Raw genomic sequence first — 19,280 nt, forward strand, 5'->3', positions numbered from 1 at the left:
TCGCCCATAGGACTCACCCTAGCCCTAATAACAGTGTGAAGTAGGCAGAAAGACTCACAGTAGAAGGCCAATTAAACTGTGAGCCAAAAATTCCTACATGGCTCCGAAAAGGGCAACTGGCATAAACCCACACTGGTCAAGGGAGGGCGGGAGGGAGCCGTTTAGAGCGAGAGAGCTGGTTTGGGAGGGGGTGCAGAGCTTAAGAGGGCTCTGCCGGCTCCTCCCCAGCCTGGTGGTGCTATGGGTGGTTATTCAATAGGCACCAGCCACCTCTTCTCACCCCACCCACCCGCAGCGGCCCCCCCCTTTTGCCAGACAAGCTGGCGCCAGAGATCGGGCATTTCCCCCCAACATTCAAAGTGCAATATATTTTGCCCTGGAACATGCAAAGCTTCACTCAAACTGCACAGCCATCACTATTCTGCTTGCTATGAAAATGTTGTTGAATGATGTCATCTTGGTGAGCTTCTTTTTACATTCTCGAAAATGAAGCTCACCCAAGCATTTATTTTTCCTGAGGTGGCAAAAAGAAGCAATGCCTCCTTCCCTGCCATGTTATGGCCTGGCCGATTCCAGCCTCCTCTCACCAGGGCTGGGTGAAACATTATTGTGGGTGCCAAGGGGCATCCTAGGTGTGGAGACCCCCTTTGGCCTCCCTCTCCTCACCCTGCATTTTGTTCAGAAATGAAAGGAGTTGCAGCCAGTGTCTTCTTCACGCTGTTGTGTCTCCTTTCAGGGGGGACTGTCGGAATCGCACTTGTGCCCCTCCCAAAGCGCAATGGCAGCCTCTTGGGATGGGGCTGTTTGGGAGTGAGGGAAGGAGCGCATCAGAGTCCAGGGTCAGACTATGCCATTAGACCGAGCTTTTTGGTATGCATGTATAGTGGCTAGAGTGTTGGTCTGGGAGCTGGGAAATCTGGGTTCTAGTCCCTACTCGGCCATGGAAACTCACTGGGTGACTTTGGCCAGTCACAGACTCTCAGCCCAACCCACCTCACAGGGTTGTTGTTGTGAGGATAAAATGGAGAGGAGGAAGATTATGTACGCCGCCTTGGGTTTCTTAAAGAGGAAAAATGGCAGGATATAAATGTAATAAATAAATAAATTCCAAGAAATGCGCACTTTTTCCATTTGAATGGAAAAACAGACTGCAGTCCACTGTGGGAGTGAGGCCTTGCGCATTTTAAAGTAGAGCTCAGAGAATTACGGTGATCTGTAACATTGCTGGATTTCCCATTCCCATTTGAATCAAATCTAGAGCGAACTAGTTACCAAGGTACTAGATGCAGCACTTTATCGCAGTCTCTGTACTAGCTGATGATGTGTGCCTAACTGGTACATAGTACTGGAGCGTATCCTCCAAAATGAACATTTCTGTTTGCTTCAATATCCATGAAATACTAATGGGCACAGCAAAAAGCTAGTTTTGAAATGCATGATCACCCACAAAGGCCAAATCTTTAGCCCACAGATCAGGACAAAGGAAGAATGCGGTCACCATTTTAACTGCTCAGGGAAACTATTTTTGTATGTGAAAAAAAGGAAAGATCAGTGTTGTTATTTTGTATTGATTTAGACATTAGAAGTGTTTGTCATTATTTATGTGTGTGTGTGTGTGTGTGTGTGTGTGTATACATAGAGAGGGAGAGAGAGAGTGAGAGAAAGCGAGTGAGAGAGAGAGAAAGATCATACCTTTTAAAAGGGAAAGTAATAAAAGCAGCATCTGTAACCATGTTCATGCCCAGCCAGCCATCCCGACCATAAATGCTGTAAGATATCTGTATCTGTACCTGTACCTGATGTTCTTCTGTTCTTCGCATGCTAAAGTATAAAAAGAGCTCTTGTGCAGTCAAATCCAAGCATTCACCCACCATGCTGAGGCTTCTCACCTTTGCCAGTGTCCTTTGTGGTAAGTATTCTGAGCCAGAATGTTCTTGTGGGGATGAAATGAGAGGTTCCACCGCCCACCCCATATTACATACAAAAGTGTTTTAGCTTCCCTGCAGAAATATATTCAGATATGAAGCTGCTTTACAGATGGTCCTATTTAGTCCATCTTGCTGCCTGCCCTGGCTGGCAGATGTGCTCGGAACCAGGTGGAGCTCTTCCCCAGCCCCTGCTAGCTCTGCTTCTCGGGCTGGAGATGCCAGGAGGGTGGCCGTGTGCCCCACTTTACAGAGAATGGTTCTCTATTTGAAGGCATCCCCTATTTCAGGGGTGGGCAACTTGTGTCCCTCCAGATATTTTCGCCTACAACTTCGATGAGCCTTAGCCAACATAGTCAATGGCAGGGGGTGAAGGACTTGTAGGCCAAAACATCTGGAAGGCCACAAGTTGCCCACCCCTGCCCCATTTGAAAGGCCGTCCAGTCCAGGTTCAGTTGAAAGGTAAAGACCCATAGCAAGGGAGAGCAAGGGACTGGGAGATCCATACAGCTAAACCAGCATTGCAAATGTTGTGCAGATCATGTATCCCCCTTGGTCCCCTTTTGTGGTGATGCATAAGTGGCTTCTCAGGATATCAGGGCTTGGGACCGTCTGCCTGCTAAGCACAGAGCCCTGCTCCTTCACTCAGAAGGGGCAGACAGCGTGAATGAAACTGAGCCCACCATGTCACTTGGTGGCCTCAAACCGCCAGCCTTTCAGTCAACAGCTGAATGTGCTGGTTAAACCTGCCACAGGTATGAGGTAAAGATTCTCTTACAATAATGAAGACCTTCACTTCTGTAGGACTGATTGCACTTAAGCAGTTCCCTTTTCCTAGATCTGGGCTGTGGGGAACCTGTGACCCTCTGGATGCTGTCGGACTCCAACTCCCATGATCCCCAGCAAACACATTCAGTGGTCAGGAATGACAGGAGTTGTGATCTACCCATATCTGGAGGGGCACAGGTTCCCCACCCCTATCTGAGATTAACTGAATTTTGTCATTATTTTTCGTTCTTTGTATATTACTTTCCACCTGGATATATTCAATTAATGCAACCCAATTCTCCTCAGCCCAGAACTTTTAAATGTCTTGTTCAGTTCGCTGGATCTAGAAAAGTATCCGGTGGCAGGAGGCAGCACAGATCAGCCCAACATGTTTTCTCAAGTCAATAGCAAGCCATGGAATGAGGACATTAGAAATTCAGTTATAATATTCCATTCAGGAGTGCTTGATTCTTGACAAACAAAAGATAAGTTCTGGTTTCCCAGGTTTGTTGAAGTACTTTAAAAAAATCCACAACTTTTAATGATGGATTTAATTGGCTGCCAGAGCTGAGTCCACTGTATGCATCTACAATACAGAGTTACAGTCAATGCTCCATTCCAGTTTTTATGGCCACCCAACGAAATCGCCTCGCACCAAATTATCCCCAGGCAGACAGTAGCGTATTTCAGGTGCCTTCAGACATGACTTTCCTCCAGTGATCATTGTCCTCCTCTGGATATCAACAGGCCGCATCCTTCCAAACCGGCCATCAACTCTGCCGATCTCCATGCCTGGTCTTGCCGATGTGCTGGTAGTAGGACTGGCACAGGGACGAGAAATAGCCATTATGCGGACCAGCAACTCTAGTACCAACTCCCCATGACACCGGTGGCTGCCTCTGTGGGGTGGCTTGTTTTCTCCTCCAGGTTTACAAGTATGTCAGTGACTGCTGAGGAATGTGTGGTCTGAAAGCACAAGTAAGAGACCCAGTCCCATCCATGTGGAGTTGGGGCCAAGCCAGACATCACTTGAATTGCATGGCTAGCAGCCACAGCACTTAAAGAAGAATGACTTGCAGGGAGAAGGACGGTGCAGCGTGCCTGGAGGGCAGATTAAGCCTTGATTCATCAGCTGTCATCATGATGAAAATTGCACACACACCATGGATTTGAGTTGGCTTTCTTACGAACAGCAGATGAGGAGATAAATTTGTCTGGGGTATACCACTTCAGAGAACAGGAGAGCATTCACGTCTGCCCCCCTCCCCATAAAGAATGGATTCCTCCTACACATTAAAAAAAGATGATCGCAATAGGGGGAAGGCGACATCAGCTTCACACGCTTAGAATCCCTCTTCAGACCTTTTTGCTCAGGGTCAGGGGTGACGCCGTAGGCATAGGGATGTTGGGAAGGGGTCTGTATTGAATCCCATCCCCCACCACATTTGGTACCCACATCAAATGCCTGCCTGCCTGCCTGCCTGCCTGCCTGCCTGCCTGCCTGCCTGCCTGCCTGCCTGCCTATCTATCTATCTATCTATCTATCTATCTATCTATCTATCTATCTATCTATCTATCATCTTCATCATCATCATCATCATCATCTCAGCTACTGATGAGGGCAGAAGCCAAAACGCTGAACCCGAAATAAATTTTGAAATGACTCTGTTTGTCAGTCTATCTGCCTCCCTTATATATTTCACCTTACGACTGACTGCATCCATTGTGGATCCAGAGCCCCCTTGATGCTGTGATGTTGTGCTGCTCTGCACCACTCGGTTTCTCACCACTCACAGGGCATCTCTACACCAGTGTAAAATCCTGCATTTAAAACGGGGCTTTCTGCTTCCGTTTTAAATGCAGGATCACAACGACTCCCCTTTTCACCTGCTTCCTTCTCCCCCTCCTCTTTCCCCCTCCTTCTCCCCATATCTGAGCCTTCCATGATCATTCATTGATCTCGCTCCTCTTCTTGCCACTTATACTCTTTTCACAGAGGAAACTGAAGGGGAACGCAGTGGGGTAATTTAATAGCTCAGTATCTGCGATCTATTTAAAAACAGGCCATTTAGTGCAGGAGATGCCTTGGATGATCACGGGTCATGTAAAGAGCCCGCAAACTTCCAAGAAGGAGCAGTCTCAATCACAGGATAAAAGCTCCACGTGAAGAAAGCCACACACACACACAAACGGACGCATGCACGCACGGAGGAGCATTCTAATGTAAGCCCCTATCTGCAGTCATAAGCAGTCCAGAAACAGATTCTCACTGTCTGTCAGAATTGGAACAGAGGGATATGATGTATTAGCATTACAGTCACTGTAATGTGACATTGTTACATTGTTGGTCAATTTGTATTTTCCTTCCCTCGACCTGCTTGCATGGGTAGTGACAATTAATGGAAAAGGGGCTTCTACAAGGCAGCCGACACATGACTGAATGGGACGATATCCCCTGAAAGCAATGTAATGGACGCCGATGGTATCCACAGCCAAATGTTACATGGCCCCCAGTATAAATTTCCTTCCAGCGATGCACATAGGATGTGGTTGAATATGACCGACTCTTGGATTCTTTCCGTAGCCATTGAAGCACGTGGACGTGTCATTGGGGGCTATGAGGCAGGCAAGCATTCTTGGCCATCACAGGTAAATACAATGCCTCCTTTTCAGAACATGATGTTTTTACCCCCCTTTTGCATTTGAATGAGGGGCAGGGGGAGCAAAATAGTTGGGGATGCAATTCTGAATGGAAAAAAATGAGAGAAGGAGAAAAGGTTTTGCAGCCCCTTTCTCTTCTTCCTGGTTTCTCTTCTAGTCCTCTGTTCAAGGTTGCAGACTGCCCTGGTTGCTTTGTCTTTGCTTTTGGTCATCTTAAGGCCATAAGAATAATTCCAAATTGGGGCCGCTAATAATAGCAAATGGTGCTGCAAGGAAATAGGGGGAATCGGAGTGGCCAGAATTCTGAGAAATGAGAGAAAAGCTGCTTACTGTATATATGCTCGCCAGAAAACGAATTGTGATGCTTTGCCAAGACTGGCAAGAAGATGATTAGCAGGCAAATTCCATAACAGACAGGATTTGAGGGGCAAGGCCCCCTCTGCCCTGCTGCAAAGAAAGCGGCTGCTGGAGCCCAGTATCCCTGCAGGTGTCCCCTGCCCACGCAGCTTACTTTGAGCCAGGGCTCAGAGGAGGAACCCTACAAGGTACCAGAATGGGGAGGGGCCCAAGAAGAAACCAGGGAACCTGCGAAACCAGAGTAAATGACGCATATAGTCGTTGTGATGCTGCCAAATAAAAAAAACTATTCCAGACCTGGTGGAAGGATTATTATTATTCTCTTTTTGGCACACTGGTGGAGAAAGGAATGCAGAATACTGTGCCTTGGTGGTCATAGCACTCAAGCAGTAGAGGAGGTATTCATTTTCTCAGAGCCTTGTGTCGATGACCATGCTAAATGTGACATGAAGTGAATGATCGCTGTTAAAGTTCATGATCTGGACAAATCTAGAGAGCAGCCATAGGGGTGGGCAGCATCGGGACCACAGAAGGTGGGCAGGGAGACTTTAACCCTTCCACCCCTCCTTCATAGTCCCAGCAAAAATCCCCCCCAAGGTTCTGTGTGAATTGGGGGGGAGCTTTATTTGGGGGCTCTGTCAGGAGTACTCCCCCGCCCACCCAGACAGCCTTGTTTTCCCCACAGCAGAGCTACTTCTCAAATCATTGTGTCCTTAGTAAATAGTCCCCTGGAGTTGGCTTCTTCAGTCCAGAAAGCCTCAACCCCTGCTCCCAGGGCTGACGTCAAGGGTAGGCATGGTTGGGCACCTGCCGAGGATCCACACACCAGCAGGGGCCGACTGGCAAGAGCCCCCCAGACGTGCTCCTCCTCTTCACCATCGCAACCTGCTTGCTCACCTGCCTCTTGCTCTGGCAAGGCAACGGTGGTGGCGAGGAGAGGAGCAGGAGACGCCACAGCCTGCTTGCTCACTGGCTCCCAGCCAGCTTGTCCAGCAAGGAAGTGGCAGCAATGATGGGAAAGAGGATCGGGAGCAAGAGCAGCCTGTGACAATGGCGGTGAGAAGGGAGAACTCACTGAGGGAGTGGGGCCATTCAGGGGGTCTCGCCCGGGTCCTCAGAACCCTGGAACTGGCACTGCCTGCTGCCATTAATCTGGCTGCAGATACCTTTAGCGCTCCTTTGGTGGCAAGAAATGCAACTCCCTCTCTTACCTCCCCATCTAGGTTTCCCTCCAGTCCTTCGTGAATGGCAGCTGGTACCATAATTGTGGTGGGACACTGGTGAAACGAAACTGGGTGATGACAGCGGCTCATTGTGTGGACAGGTAACAGAGAGCGATACCTTCACTACCTTGAGAGGTCATGTGCTGTTAATCAGGTGACGTGAAATGCTGGGATGGAAGGTTAATGCTGGATAAGGTTTGGAGGGAAGTCTTTCCTCTTGTCTCTGCTGGAATGTAAAACACTGGGGAGCTGCATCTTTTCTTTCTCATGCGAAGCTACACTGCAGAGAGGAGGCAATACTTGGTGATGGTCCTAATGCAAGAGCAGTGCGGAACTGACTTTGTTTGGTTTTGCTTCTTCCAACACCTGCTCCGCTTTTTGGTCTCTGTTCAGAAATGGTTGGAATTGGATGGTCCCTCCAGATGTACCATCTCATCAAGTGCCATAATGTAGAGCTGTGCACCGCTTTGCCCAAGGCCCGAACCCTGAGTCGAAGCGGGCTGCTTCAGGCCACTTTGTGCCCCTGAGGTGAAGCAGAGGGGGCATTAAGTGGCCCGGAGCGGGTCGGGGGCTCACCAAAGCACTCGGTGTGCTTTGGCCTGCAGCCGCCTTCTCCTCCCTGCCAGAGTGCTGCTGCCTTCTCCGCCGCAGCACCTCTGCAAAGCAGCTTCTGAGTCAGATTGGGGGGTCCCTGCACAGCCCTACCATAATGTAAAATTATTCTTTTTCTGTGGAGTGTCTTCTTGGCATATCCTGGTGGATTCCACTGAATCACTCCATTGGCTATATCTTACCTGGCTGTATAGACTGGGGGGATCTTGTTTACGCAAGAAATCACCCACCATGGAGCATGTTATACTGTGTCCAAATAACTGAATACCTGGGACACAATCCTGAGAATACCAATTCTTTTTCATTGGTAAAGCAAGTCTCTAGACCTCATGGTTGTGTAGTTGCCTGGAAACCTGCAGAAGGCTCTGCAGTAAATTCCACCCTCTGAAGAAGGTGGAGCTTCTCTGTCCTGCATCAAGGATTTGCCTCTCCATTGCTGTCTCCAGTCACTTTCCCCCCTGTTGGTTTCTGTCTCACCCATACCTCTCCTCTCCCAAGGTGCTACTCCATGGGAGGGTGGGGTAGGAAGCCTGAATTCTATGAAAAACTGGAGAACGCCTGTCAAAGGCTCAAATGTTGCCTTGTGTGAAGGACTGATTTGATTCAGAGCACTGAGCTTGAGTTCCGTTGATGGAGATCTTCAGGTTCCAGGACAAAATATTAAAGTGACTGTCCTTGAATCTGTTGGAGAAAAGATGGGCTGAAAATCTTTCCGGCTGAATGATTGTCATCTCTATAAGTGCAATGCTTTAGTTTGGTATTTATATGTGAAGTTATTTATATGTGAGGTTATTTATATGTAAAGCTGTCAGGGCTTGTGGAAATATTCCAACGTGGCAACATAAATCAGTTCCACTTTCCTGCTGTCTTATCTACAGGAAGAGGATGTTTCGTGTGGTTCTTGGTGATCACAACGTTTACCGGCCTGAAGGCACAGAGCAGGTCATAAGTGTGGGTCAGATCTTTGGGCATAAAGATTGGGACAACAATCTTTCTCGAGGGTAAGTGTGATTCTGAAAATGTTGCCCAACTGCATACACCTGTACCAGTTCAACACATCTTCCAATATGTCTCAGATCCAAAGAGTTACTTTAGGTGAGAGTTTGGGCAGCACCAGTGAGATTTCAGACAGCAAACCACAAGGTTGAATCCCATCCTGCTTTGAAAGTCTGCTCAGTTCCAAAACCACCTTGCCATGTGTCTTGGTCTGGCCATGAGCTGGAGCCCACTGGAAAAGATGGGTGTCTGACAGTGGCTTAGGGTGCTTCCAGACAAGGCTTTGTTCATGCCATTGCTTGCCTCATTCACAGAATTTTAGGGTTAGCCAGGGAGGAGATGATGGCATCTTCTGTCCATAACCCTCCTTTGTTTTCCCACTGCTTTTCCCCTGTTTTTTCTTACCACAAAACCATCCACGAAGGAGAAAAAGATGGAATACCTGCTCAGTGCTGTCAGATTGGTAGTTCTGGGAGGCCTTCATCTGAAAGCACCTGTGGTCATGGAGCAGGTAGGGTCAAGCTGGAGCTTCAGGACCTTGGACAGCCCCAAGCAGGCCACTTGTCCTGACAAAGCTCACCGGGGAGGAAGAGTGTGGCCCAAGAAGGATAAATGGCCCCAGCTCAGTTCCAGACTTTAGCCTTCTTCGGAAGCCAGCCCTCCACATGGAGAGGGAGTGGGACCACCCCTCCTGGCCCTGGCTCCCAAAGTTACACAGCCTGCCAGCCCCACACCCAACATGCACCTGTCCAGCACAGATGCCTCAAAAGGGGAAGCCTCTGTGCATGCAGGAAGGTACGCATACATTCCCCTTCACAGGATCTGTGCTTACTGTGCCAACGTCAGGGCGGGCCTAGTGGGCAGTATAACTTCAGCGATGGGGGGAGGCTCAGGCCAACTCCCTGTCCATGCATTAGCCCTTCATGGGCAGGGCTAACTTCTGTATGCCACTAGAGGCTGGAGCTTTGATGCCTCTGGGCCAGACCATCCCTTCCAGGCCCTTGCTGAAGGGAGGGGAGCCCTGAAAGAGTAGGTGTCCGGCCTGAAGCCTAGCACTCTATTCCCTCTTATGTAACTTTGGTGTTGCCTGTGCTGGCAAGCAGACTTTGGGAGCTGCAACTCTCCCCCTCTTAAATCTCCCCCTCTTTGCAGAGCCTGGAGCCCCTGGTGTAAAGGTGGCCAAGGAGCTCTGTCCAGCTGTTTCTCACTCACAGGACTCTCGGCTGACAGGGGAAGGTTCATAGGAGACAGACTTCAGTCAAGACGTACAATCCCAAAATGGGGTGAGGAGGATAGGTCAGTGTTAGAGCCCATGCCTCGGAGGAAGAAAGTCCAGGCTTCAGTCCCAGAGATCTCCAGTTCACAGTTTCCAAGACTGGAAAGACCCCTGGTTGTGACCTCTGCTGTCTACAGGAGTAGTGTGCGATCTAGACCAGTGCTCCATCTCAGTACGAGGCAGTTTTCCGAGTTCTCATGGTCTCTTGCGTACTCACTGAACTAATTGCATTCTGCTTGGTATTCCAGACAATAAGCTCAAGGAGTAAAATGTTGCTTTCTTTGTTTCACAAAATATGCAGAAATTATCTTCTACATTGTTGTTGTTGTTGGTTTAAAGACCTTTAAAGTCATTCCCTGTGTCTCCTTGCCCTCCCTCAGTAACGTTTACATAAAGCGTAACGTGACCTTACCAAGGTTCCCCATCTCTGCTGCACTTTGGTGGCTGCCACTGGTGTTTGTGGTGGGAATTCAGGGCACACTGATGCCTCATCATGCTTTTGTTTTTCTTATCACGTGTTGCCTGTGGAGAGAAAAGGAAGAGACATGGGACAACTGCCTGTCTCCCAGAACATCTCACTCCAGCCTTAGTGCAATATTTGCTCCAGTGACTAAACTGTGCACACAGGAGTCTGAAAGGCTAAACAGAGTCACTAGGGGGAAAAACCTGTACAAGACTTAGAGATAATTTCCCAATTAGACTATTGCAATGCACTTTACATGGGGCTGCCCTTGATGATGACTTGGAAGTTGCAGCAAGTGCAAAATGCAGCAGCTAGAACACTTCATAAAAACCACATAACACCAGTTTTAAAGGAATTGCACTGGTTGCCAATACGCTTCCAGTCAGAATTCAAGGTTTTAGTGATGACATTTAATGCCCTATGTGGCTTGGCACCTCAATATTTGAGGGAGCACCTCTCCCTATATGTGCCTGCCTGAGAGAACTGAGATCTGTTGGGGTGGCTTTCCTCTGCATCCCACCAGCACGAGACAGGAGACGTACACTATGTACGTACGTCTTCAAGTTACTGTTGAAGGGCCTTCTCTGCTATGGGAAGGGATGGCAGAGAATTCCACCATGGATCTCAGTGAGGCCAAATGCCAGTTCATTCAGGCCCCTGAAATCTGTGGCAGAACGAAGCCCCCCACACCACCACCCCGCGAAGGGCATGTGAAACGGAGCACCTACCTGGTGCCGTTCGCGCTGCTTTGCGAATGGCGGCCACATCTGCAGCCGCCACTTGCTTCACGATTTTTCCTGTGATAGGCTATGTAAATACTTAGGTAGCCTATCACGGCTAACGCAGGGATGCAATTTGCGTCCCTGCAGAGGCCGTGATAGGCTACGTAAATATTTACGTAGCCTATCACGGCAACAAAAGGAATGCAATTGGCGGCCACCGTAGCTACCGCCATTTGCATCCCCATTTTTTTTTTCTGTGATAGGCTACGCAAATATTTACATAGCCTATCATGGCAAAAAAAAGAGGGCGCAAATGGCGGTGGCTACGGCGGCCGCCATTTGCATCCCTGCGCAGCCCAGCAGCGGCCGGATGTCGCTGCAGGCGGCCCTGGCTGGCATCTCTGCAGAGTCGCTGTAGAGTGGAGCTGGACGGTGATGATTTAGGGGGGAGGGACAGAGCCCGTCCCCCCCACCGCGGATGTATGAAATGAAACAGGCAAGTCATTTTGTACATCCCTAGCTGTGGCACCCCGGTTGTGGAATGTCCTCCCCTTGGAGGCCCGATTGGTGCAGACATTGGTCTTGTTTCGGCCCCAAGTAAAAACATGGCTTTTTACCAAAGCCTTTGAGGGCTAAATGCATTCCCCAGCACATTGTTTTAACTGTCGTATTGTTTTAGATGTTAACTGGTTGTAGCTTGTTTAATAGTTTAATATGTTTTTAGGTGTTTAAAGTATTTATTATTTTATACTCTTTAAATTGATTTTATCTGTATGTTGCCCTGAGATCTTAATGATATAGGGCAGGATAGAAATGTTTTAAATAAATAAATAAATAATAACAAAATGGCTGCATTTAACTTTCTGTTAGAAAAGGCCTGGATCTTTATTATATTTGGAATTCTTGTTAGTCACCTCTGTTCCATCTGAAGAAGAGTTAGGTGTATGTAATATTTAAAAACCAGTGAAAGCAATTCCCATGCCTCATTGTTGGAAAGCTCAAGGGATTCTTTTTCTTCTTTCCTTATCCCGCTCCTCATTGTGCCTCTGTTCCTTCACAGCAATGACATTGCCTTACTCCATCTCTCTCAAAGTGCAAACCTGAACAGCTATGTGCAGCTCGCTGAGTTGCCACCATCTGGTCAGATTCTGCCCAACAAACATCGGTGTTTTATCACTGGCTGGGGCATGACCAAAAGTGAGTGGGGTTATTGTCACTCCTGCAGTGTGCCAGGTATCAAGGCTGCCTCTCTGGCTGACTTAGCTGCAGCTGTAGATGCTCACAGGTTTAATCTCACAAGTCCGAAATTTAAAGCCTGATGCATCAGATGCCCTGTCTTCATGGCTTCATTTAGCAGATGAGGCTGTTTATAGAGGGTGGTGGTGAATATGGTAGCTGTTGTATAGTAGATAAATGTCACGAGAACTGGGCTGAGCAGTGGCAACTGGAGGGGGTGGAATCTGGTGAATTCTAACATAGCCCAAGGCTCTGCATGCCATGGGCCTCATCCAAACAAATGGTGCTATCCATGCCAATGCAGGGCTGCCATCTTGTTTTGCCCCATGATGGTCCTGGTACCTCCAAAGTTATGGCAGTGGTGTTGAAACTTTATCCATGGTGGTGTTGAAACTCTGTTGCTATTTCCTTGGGCAAGCTGAATCCTAGACTTTGGCGTATTTTTGCACAGATAATGAGCAGCTGGCAACAGTCCTTCAGGAAGCCCAGCTCACTGTTGTGGATTACGCGACCTGCTCCAGTCCATCCTATTGGGGCTACATAGTCAAGAAAACCATGCTGTGTGCAGGAGGCGATGGGGAACACTCAGGATGCAAGGTAGTCATGTGCTAGAAAAACATACCATGCAAAGCACAAGTGCTTTTAGAGTGGAGGCTAGTTTAGGGGAGAGGATTATCCCTCAAATTTGAAAGTGAAGCCTCTCAAACAGATTCTCAAAGTTTAATCCGAACCGTATCCAGTGCTGCGTGTTCTGCTGCTGTAGAACCACTCAGACAGCTGCAGCTATTGGGCAGTATAGGTTGAAAGGTTGAAGTGCCTCCCTGAAGGCTCAGTGACTGGCAGGAAGAGCCTAAGGCCCCTTTTGCCCCATCACCAGAATGTGGCCCTTGAGAGTTTTTTCAAAATGGAATTTGGCCCCTGGGCTGAATGTAGTTGCGCACCCTAGTCCTAAACAAGACGGACAGATGGATGATGTTGTTTTGCGGTTTCCTCTTCCTTAAATGAAAAATTGCCACCAAGAAGGCCTATTTTTGTACAGCTAATGGGCACATGGCAAAGGTCCTTCAGGAAGCCCAATTCACTGTCCTGGATTACAAGACCTGCTCCAGCCCATCTTACTGGGGCTCCAAGGTCAAGAAAACCGTGGTGTGTGCAGGAAGCCATGGGACAGGTGCATCATGTCAGGTAATTGTGTTCTAGAAAAACATATCATGCAAATCAGAAGCAGATAAGCGAAACCTCTCAGAGACATTCTCAAAGTATAATCTGAACAGTATCCCATGCTGTGTGTTCTGCCGCTGTTGAACCGCCCAGGGAGCGTCAGCTATTTGGAAGTATAAAAATGAAATTCCTTTCCAAAGGCGCAGTGAGCAGCAGGAAGAGCTCCAAGAGAAAACATGCTGGCATCCTGGCCCCGCCCCTTTCCCCCTTCGGCCACACACACCGCTGGAATGTGGCCCTCCAGAGTTTCTTCAACATGGAATTCAGGATAATGTTGTTCTGTGAGTTCGCCTTCCTTAACTGAGAAGCAGCCACCAAGAACACAACTTTGCTTGCCCTTATGGTCTGGAGTTGACGTGAATATTAATCACAATATTCTGCTCTTAAAGATAATATGGCTCTACAGGAGATATGGAGTTGGTGTTCAAATATTGCTGAGTTGGCATCCTTCCGGTCTAATGTTTTAAAATAACCCATTAGAAAGTCTGCTCCAGTTTCATTTGGAAGTTGGTGAACTGTTCCCCTCCTTGTGAACTCTGTGACTTTTCAGTGGACTGGGTTCAGAAGCACAAAGGCCACCGCAGCCCATTCCCTGAATGGCATTTCTTTTTTTAACAAAGCAGGTCTTCATTGGGGGAGTAGAAGTGACACTCATGGCAGCTTCCCCCTTGGAGGGAACAGAAGTGACACATTTGCTTAAGTAGAGATTCCATTCTTTCCAGAAAAAAATCAAAGGAAAAGGATACATCAGAAATGCTGGTGATGCATGTTTTCCATCTCCGCTTTGTATTCCAGGGCGACTCTGGAGGGCCGTTGTATTGCAGGGTGAATGGCAAATTCTATGTCCATGGAATCACTAGCTTTGGTCGCGAGGTACCGTGCAATACCTTTCAGAAACCTTCGGTGTTCACCCGTGTTTCTGCCTATATTTCCTTTATCAATGAAGTAAGTTTATGTATACTCCTGGGGGGACTTCACCAATGGGGGAACCAGACAGGAGAGTTTCCACAGCTGATGTTTGGGTTTGCTTTGTCATGGGGTGTATCTGAACCACACACTTAGCCCAGTCTACCTTTTTGGTTTTATTTTATTACATTTATATCCTGCCCTCTCACTAAAAAATAGGGCTCATAGCAGTTCTTATGGTTTACCCCCTCACATCACTGTGAAGGCACAGAGTCTGCTGTGCTGAGAAGTTGTCTGGGTGGTGTCTTTCTGCGCAGCATTTCCCCAGAAATGCAGGAAGAAAGTGCCACCAGAAAGGGCTATGTGGGAAGGGGGTTGCAATGACATTGGATCCATGAATATAATCTACAGAATGGGGACGGGCATAAAATCGCAGCTTCAGTCTGCGCAGCCAGTCAACACTTTGCACAGCTACACTCACAGGCCTTCCTGTGTTCCCACAGCCCCACGTGGCTCTAGGCCCTGGCCACAAATGATCAGTTTCTACTAAAGGCTTGACTAGCATCCCAAATAAGAGGATGTCTCTAAATTATAAACTCCTGTGTAAAGGTTGCAAAAGAGATGCTCTTTGGGGCTCTGCTATCCACACGGACCCACCAGTCCTTCATCTGCTGTAGGGTTGGCACAGTCCCAGGCTGAGTAGTGGGTGTTTACTAAATCAGCCCATCTGACCCTTGGGAAACTCTCTGTTGACCCCCACCCTGCCCTCCGCCCCATCAATGCCCTCTCTTCAGAGCTACATTTTAGGGTTCCTTTTGCGCAGACGTTATGGCCGTTAAACCAGTTGGTGTGTAGATACCCCCCTTCCACAGAATTAATACGTCAAGACTGTAAGCTTCCATCAGAGTTCCCAATATAATTATGGGGATGTGAGTGGGAGGGCTTATGTGAACATTGCGAGAACCACTGGGAAGAAGAGCCCATCTGTGCTTGGCTGGTGTGCAGAGGCCCATGGCACTGCTGTGGGATCTCCCGGGCTGGATCTACATGGGATATTTACTTGGGCGCCTCACACACAGGCGGGACTCATGCTGTAACCCCCAATCTGCACCAGTCCCAGGTTTTCATGCCATAAAACCGCACGGTTGCAAGGTTGTTTTGCGATGGATGTCGCCTTTAAGGCAGCTTCCCTGCGCTGTGAAATTCAGAGTGTCCTCAGCTTGTGGCACGGCAAGTGGTGCAGCTTCAGTGCTGGCTGGGGATGGGGAGTGGCGCTGCGAGGAGGAGTGGAAAGTTCCCTTCAGTGAAGGGAGGGGAGGAGTCACCCTTCTCTACCGGGTCCCCCCTCCACGGGAAAACAGCAGCAGCTTTGCCCACTGATCTAAATCCTGAGTCCAAAGCTGCTTCTTCCTCCCACTGCCTTTGGAAGACCCCCCCCGCCCAAGCCTTCCTGGATCCCTCCTCCGTCCTGATAGTTTCCTTGCCTCAAGGAATGAGCTGAAAATGCCAGATCAGGGTGTCTAGTTGGAAGTAAATCGCCTTGTCTTCCATTCCACTGGAGAGAAGGGTGGGGAGTTGGGAATTGCTTTTGCGGTCATTCGCTGTGTTGCACGTGCAGATGTGTGAATAACACACACATCTCTCATGGCTCTGCTCGGCCGAATGAACGGAAAATGCCAGATATGGATTGTCTTCAATTGCATTTGCTCAGCGCAGGAGGGGAGAGAGGGGTGGAGAATTGGAACTGCTTTGCCTTTTACTTTAAATCCGTGTTTATCTGGAGCGGTGGACCTGAGCATAAGGTTTGGGAGCCCGTGACCTCAGCTAGAGATACTGGCTTCAGCGCTGGCTGGGTGGAGCAGCGCTGAGAGGAGGAAAGGTTTTTTTTTTTCCCAAGCGAGCCTTACTCCTGCCTGAGAAAGTTAGCACGTTGCTTTCAGATTACTTTTCTTTGTGAAAAATCTAAAGGTTTTGAGCTCCTATAGCTCAAGGAACAACTGAAAACTGCCCACTAAACAGGTTTAGTCAGAAGTAAATCACATTGGCTTCAACTGCATTGCTCGGCATGGGAGGGGAGACAGGGATGGTGAATTGGGAATTGCTCTGCCTTTTTTAAAAAATCTGCTCTTATCTGGTGGAGCAGACCTGTGCATAAAGTTAATGACTTTATTTAAAAGAAGAAGAAGGAAGATTGTTGATGAAGTGAGACCCCACCGACATCTCCCCGAACTAATGCGGATTCTTATGCAGACTGCCATGGAAAAGAAGTTTTTTTTTTGGGGGGGAGGCTATATGTGCCTATATTTGGCTCCATGTGCCACACGAAGAACAATTTGGGATGGATGAAAACGTGGTCACCCCTGGACACCCATTGGCAGGAGTGGACTGCAGGCATTTGCCATGCCACAAAAGTGTAGCCCTTTGCTTGATCTTTTGGCATGAAGGGCAACCACTGAGCGGTATGGGAGAAGGTAAAGTATATGGCCCCAGGGCATGGCCTGAAGGAGTGAGATGCAGCCTCCTGGTTGAAGCTCAGAAGGTCAGTGCCTGGATGGGAGACCCACCTGGAACCCATGTCTGCCTCTGTGAGTTTTATCATGGAAGAATGGTAGATGTCAATGTATGCAGATGCATGAGAGAGAGATGGCGGCGGGGGGGGGGGATGAGTATGAAAATATAAAATGCACAGCTATGCTTACCAGCAACTAAATAATATGAAGAGCAGCAATCCCACCTGTTCTCTTCAGCCGGAGCTTTCCTGCGGCAGAGATTGCATTAAACCGAGCTTCGCATCTGACTTTTGCCTAGAATAGAATTTGGTACTTTTAGAGCTCCTCCTTCTTGTTTTAAAGGAATGTCTGTTCTCAGAAGACTAACCTTTTATTAAACTCTTTTTTCCAGGTAATTTCCTCAAATGGAATGAGCTAGAAAGGAGAAAGTGCATCGGAAGTGAATGTCATTGCCTGGTCAGGACATGCTGTACATTTTCTGTTTGTTAAATGTTGTGGTGTCTGCATCCCTTAGCAAGAATAAAGCTTTACATTAGACTGCTTTGCTCTTTCGTTCTTTTTTATAATTGATTGAGCTTTATAGAGCGTACAAAGCCAAGAAATCAATAAGAAATGGCAACTGTGATGTCTATGTGTGATAACTGTTCTGTCTTTTTGTTCTTTTTGGTTAGTTTTGTCTTGCACTTTCCCTTCCCTGAATACTAGAATTTACTGTGGCCAACCAACTCCAACATGCATCATTCCCAACCAGCATAGTCAGAGATTATGGGAGCTGTAGTTGAATAACAATGGGAGGGAGGACCACAGTTTGGGAAAAAAGATCCAAGTTCACATATAAGGTGATGGGATCTGAGCTAATGGTGACTGACCAAGGAAGAGATCTTGGGGTTGTGGTGGAAGAGATCTCGCGGTATGCGGCGGGCGGGTCGGAGGCTCCGTCACGGAGCTCCGGGGCCGGCGTTCGTGAGGCGAGCTCCAGCGTCATCAAAGGGGGACGCTTGGAGGCGGAGGAGGGCCCGTCGCGCCGGGAGCGAGCTGCCCGCTCCCAAGATGGCGGCCGGAGCCGGGAAGGTGAAGCAGGACATGCCGCCGCTGGGCGTGTACGGGCCCATTGACTACAAGAGGAACTTGCCCCGGCGGGGGCTCTCGGGCTATAGCCTGTTCGCCATTGGAATTGGGACCCTCATCTATGGCTATTATTCCCTTGTGACATGGAACCGAGAGAGGCGGCGCCTGAACATCGAGGACCTGGAGACGCGAGTGGCCATCTTTCCCCTTCTTATGGCTGAGGATGACCGCAGGATGCTACGCATCTTGCGTCAAAATCTCGACGAGGAGGCCAAGATCATGAAGGACATCCCCGGCTGGCAGGTCAGTGAGTCTCTGTTCCACATCACAAGTTGGGTGCCCCCCACGCTCGACGAGCTCTTTTACCTGCACCCACAGAGCGTGCTCGACAACGCTAAATTTGGTTGCCAGTTTTACGTGTGAGCGGCAGCAGGGTTTGTGTGAACCGCCCAGAGAGCTTCGGCTATTGGGCGGTATAGAAATGAAATGAAATGAAAAAATGAAAATGAAATGAAATGGTGGACAACTCAGTGAAAATGCTGACCCAGTATGCGGCTGCTGTGAAAAAGGCAAATTCCATGTTAACGTAATTAGAAAAGGAATTGGAAATAGAAGTGCCAGTACCATAATGCCCTTAAGCAAACACAGGGTGCATCCACACTTGGAATACTGTTTACATTTCTGGTCACCACGTGTAAAAGATGGTATTGTAGAGCTGGAAAAAGTGAAGAAAAGGGCAACAAAAAGGGTCAAGGGGCTTCCCCCCACTGAACCCCATAAAGTGTGGGCACCCAAAATGGTGGCCCTGGGTGTCGGCAGAGTGGTGAAGGGGAAGGTTGTGCTATACATACGTGGGCCGTGGGCCATGTCAGGTTTTAAAGTTAGGCACCAGCACTTTGAACTGAGCTAAAAATGGACCGATAGCTGATGTAGCTGTTTTGAACGCTGGGAGAAAGACGATCCGTCGCCAGTTTGGCTGGAAGTGAAACCTCGCAGGACCTCCTCCCTCCTTTCAAGTCCTTCCCTTCATCTTTTCCATAAACCTGAATGCTTTTGTCTTCATCCAACCAAGACGAAAGTTGAATATGTGTTCCTGCCTTTGCTCCCAGGTGTCCCTTGTTTCCCTTCCCTTCCCTTACTCCCCTTTGGTTTCACTGTCACTGTCAAATATAGGCCCGGGCCTCAGAAGCTCTTTCGCTCAAGGGCCAAGTTCCATTTGGAGAAGCTCTCGGGGACCAGGTTCGAGGGTGGGCAGGGCGGAAGGCAAAAGGGGGCAGGGCCAAAACACCAAAAGTGCCAGTAGATTCTGGCTGAAAGCTCTCACTAACAGTCACTA

At 48.6% G+C, this 19,280-nt stretch overlaps 1 protein-coding gene and 1 pseudogene across 1 annotated transcript; both read left to right on the forward strand.

Annotated features, from left to right (window-relative positions):
- Window positions 1–1,872: 1,872 nt before the first annotated feature.
- Window positions 1,873–15,746, forward strand: LOC146353603 (chymotrypsin-like elastase family member 1). Its single transcript, XM_084829750.1, has 8 exons — window positions 1,873–1,930; window positions 5,278–5,342; window positions 6,935–7,035; window positions 8,425–8,547; window positions 12,064–12,200; window positions 12,691–12,836; window positions 14,256–14,405; window positions 15,519–15,746. The coding sequence occupies exons 1-8, from the start codon at window positions 1,873–1,875 to the stop codon at window positions 15,744–15,746; spliced, it is 1,008 nt and encodes a 335-aa protein (XP_084685876.1).
- A 2,008-nt stretch (window positions 15,747–17,754) lies between these two features.
- LOC146353604 (NADH dehydrogenase [ubiquinone] 1 alpha subcomplex subunit 13 pseudogene) lies at window positions 17,755–18,430 on the forward strand (annotated as a pseudogene).
- Window positions 18,431–19,280: the final 850 nt, after the last annotated feature.

Source organism: Heloderma suspectum, chromosome 2 (genome assembly GCF_057233095.1).
Source record: "Heloderma suspectum isolate Gila_16-S chromosome 2, 16-S_ref, whole genome shotgun sequence".
NCBI lineage: Eukaryota > Metazoa > Chordata > Lepidosauria > Squamata > Helodermatidae > Heloderma > Heloderma suspectum.

Excerpts from the sequence above, each read along its gene's own strand:
- LOC146353603 (XM_084829750.1), top strand. The coding sequence starts at position 1,873 with ATGCTGAGGCTTCTCACCTTTGCCAGTGTCCTTTGTGGTAAGTATTCT. Across the intron at positions 1,931-5,277 it reads TAAGTATTCTGAGCCAGAAT|CCATTGAAGCACGTGGACGT; the intron begins GTTCTTGTGGGG and ends TTCTTTCCGTAG. Across the intron at positions 5,343-6,934 it reads AGCATTCTTGGCCATCACAG|GTTTCCCTCCAGTCCTTCGT; the intron begins GTAAATACAATG and ends CTCCCCATCTAG.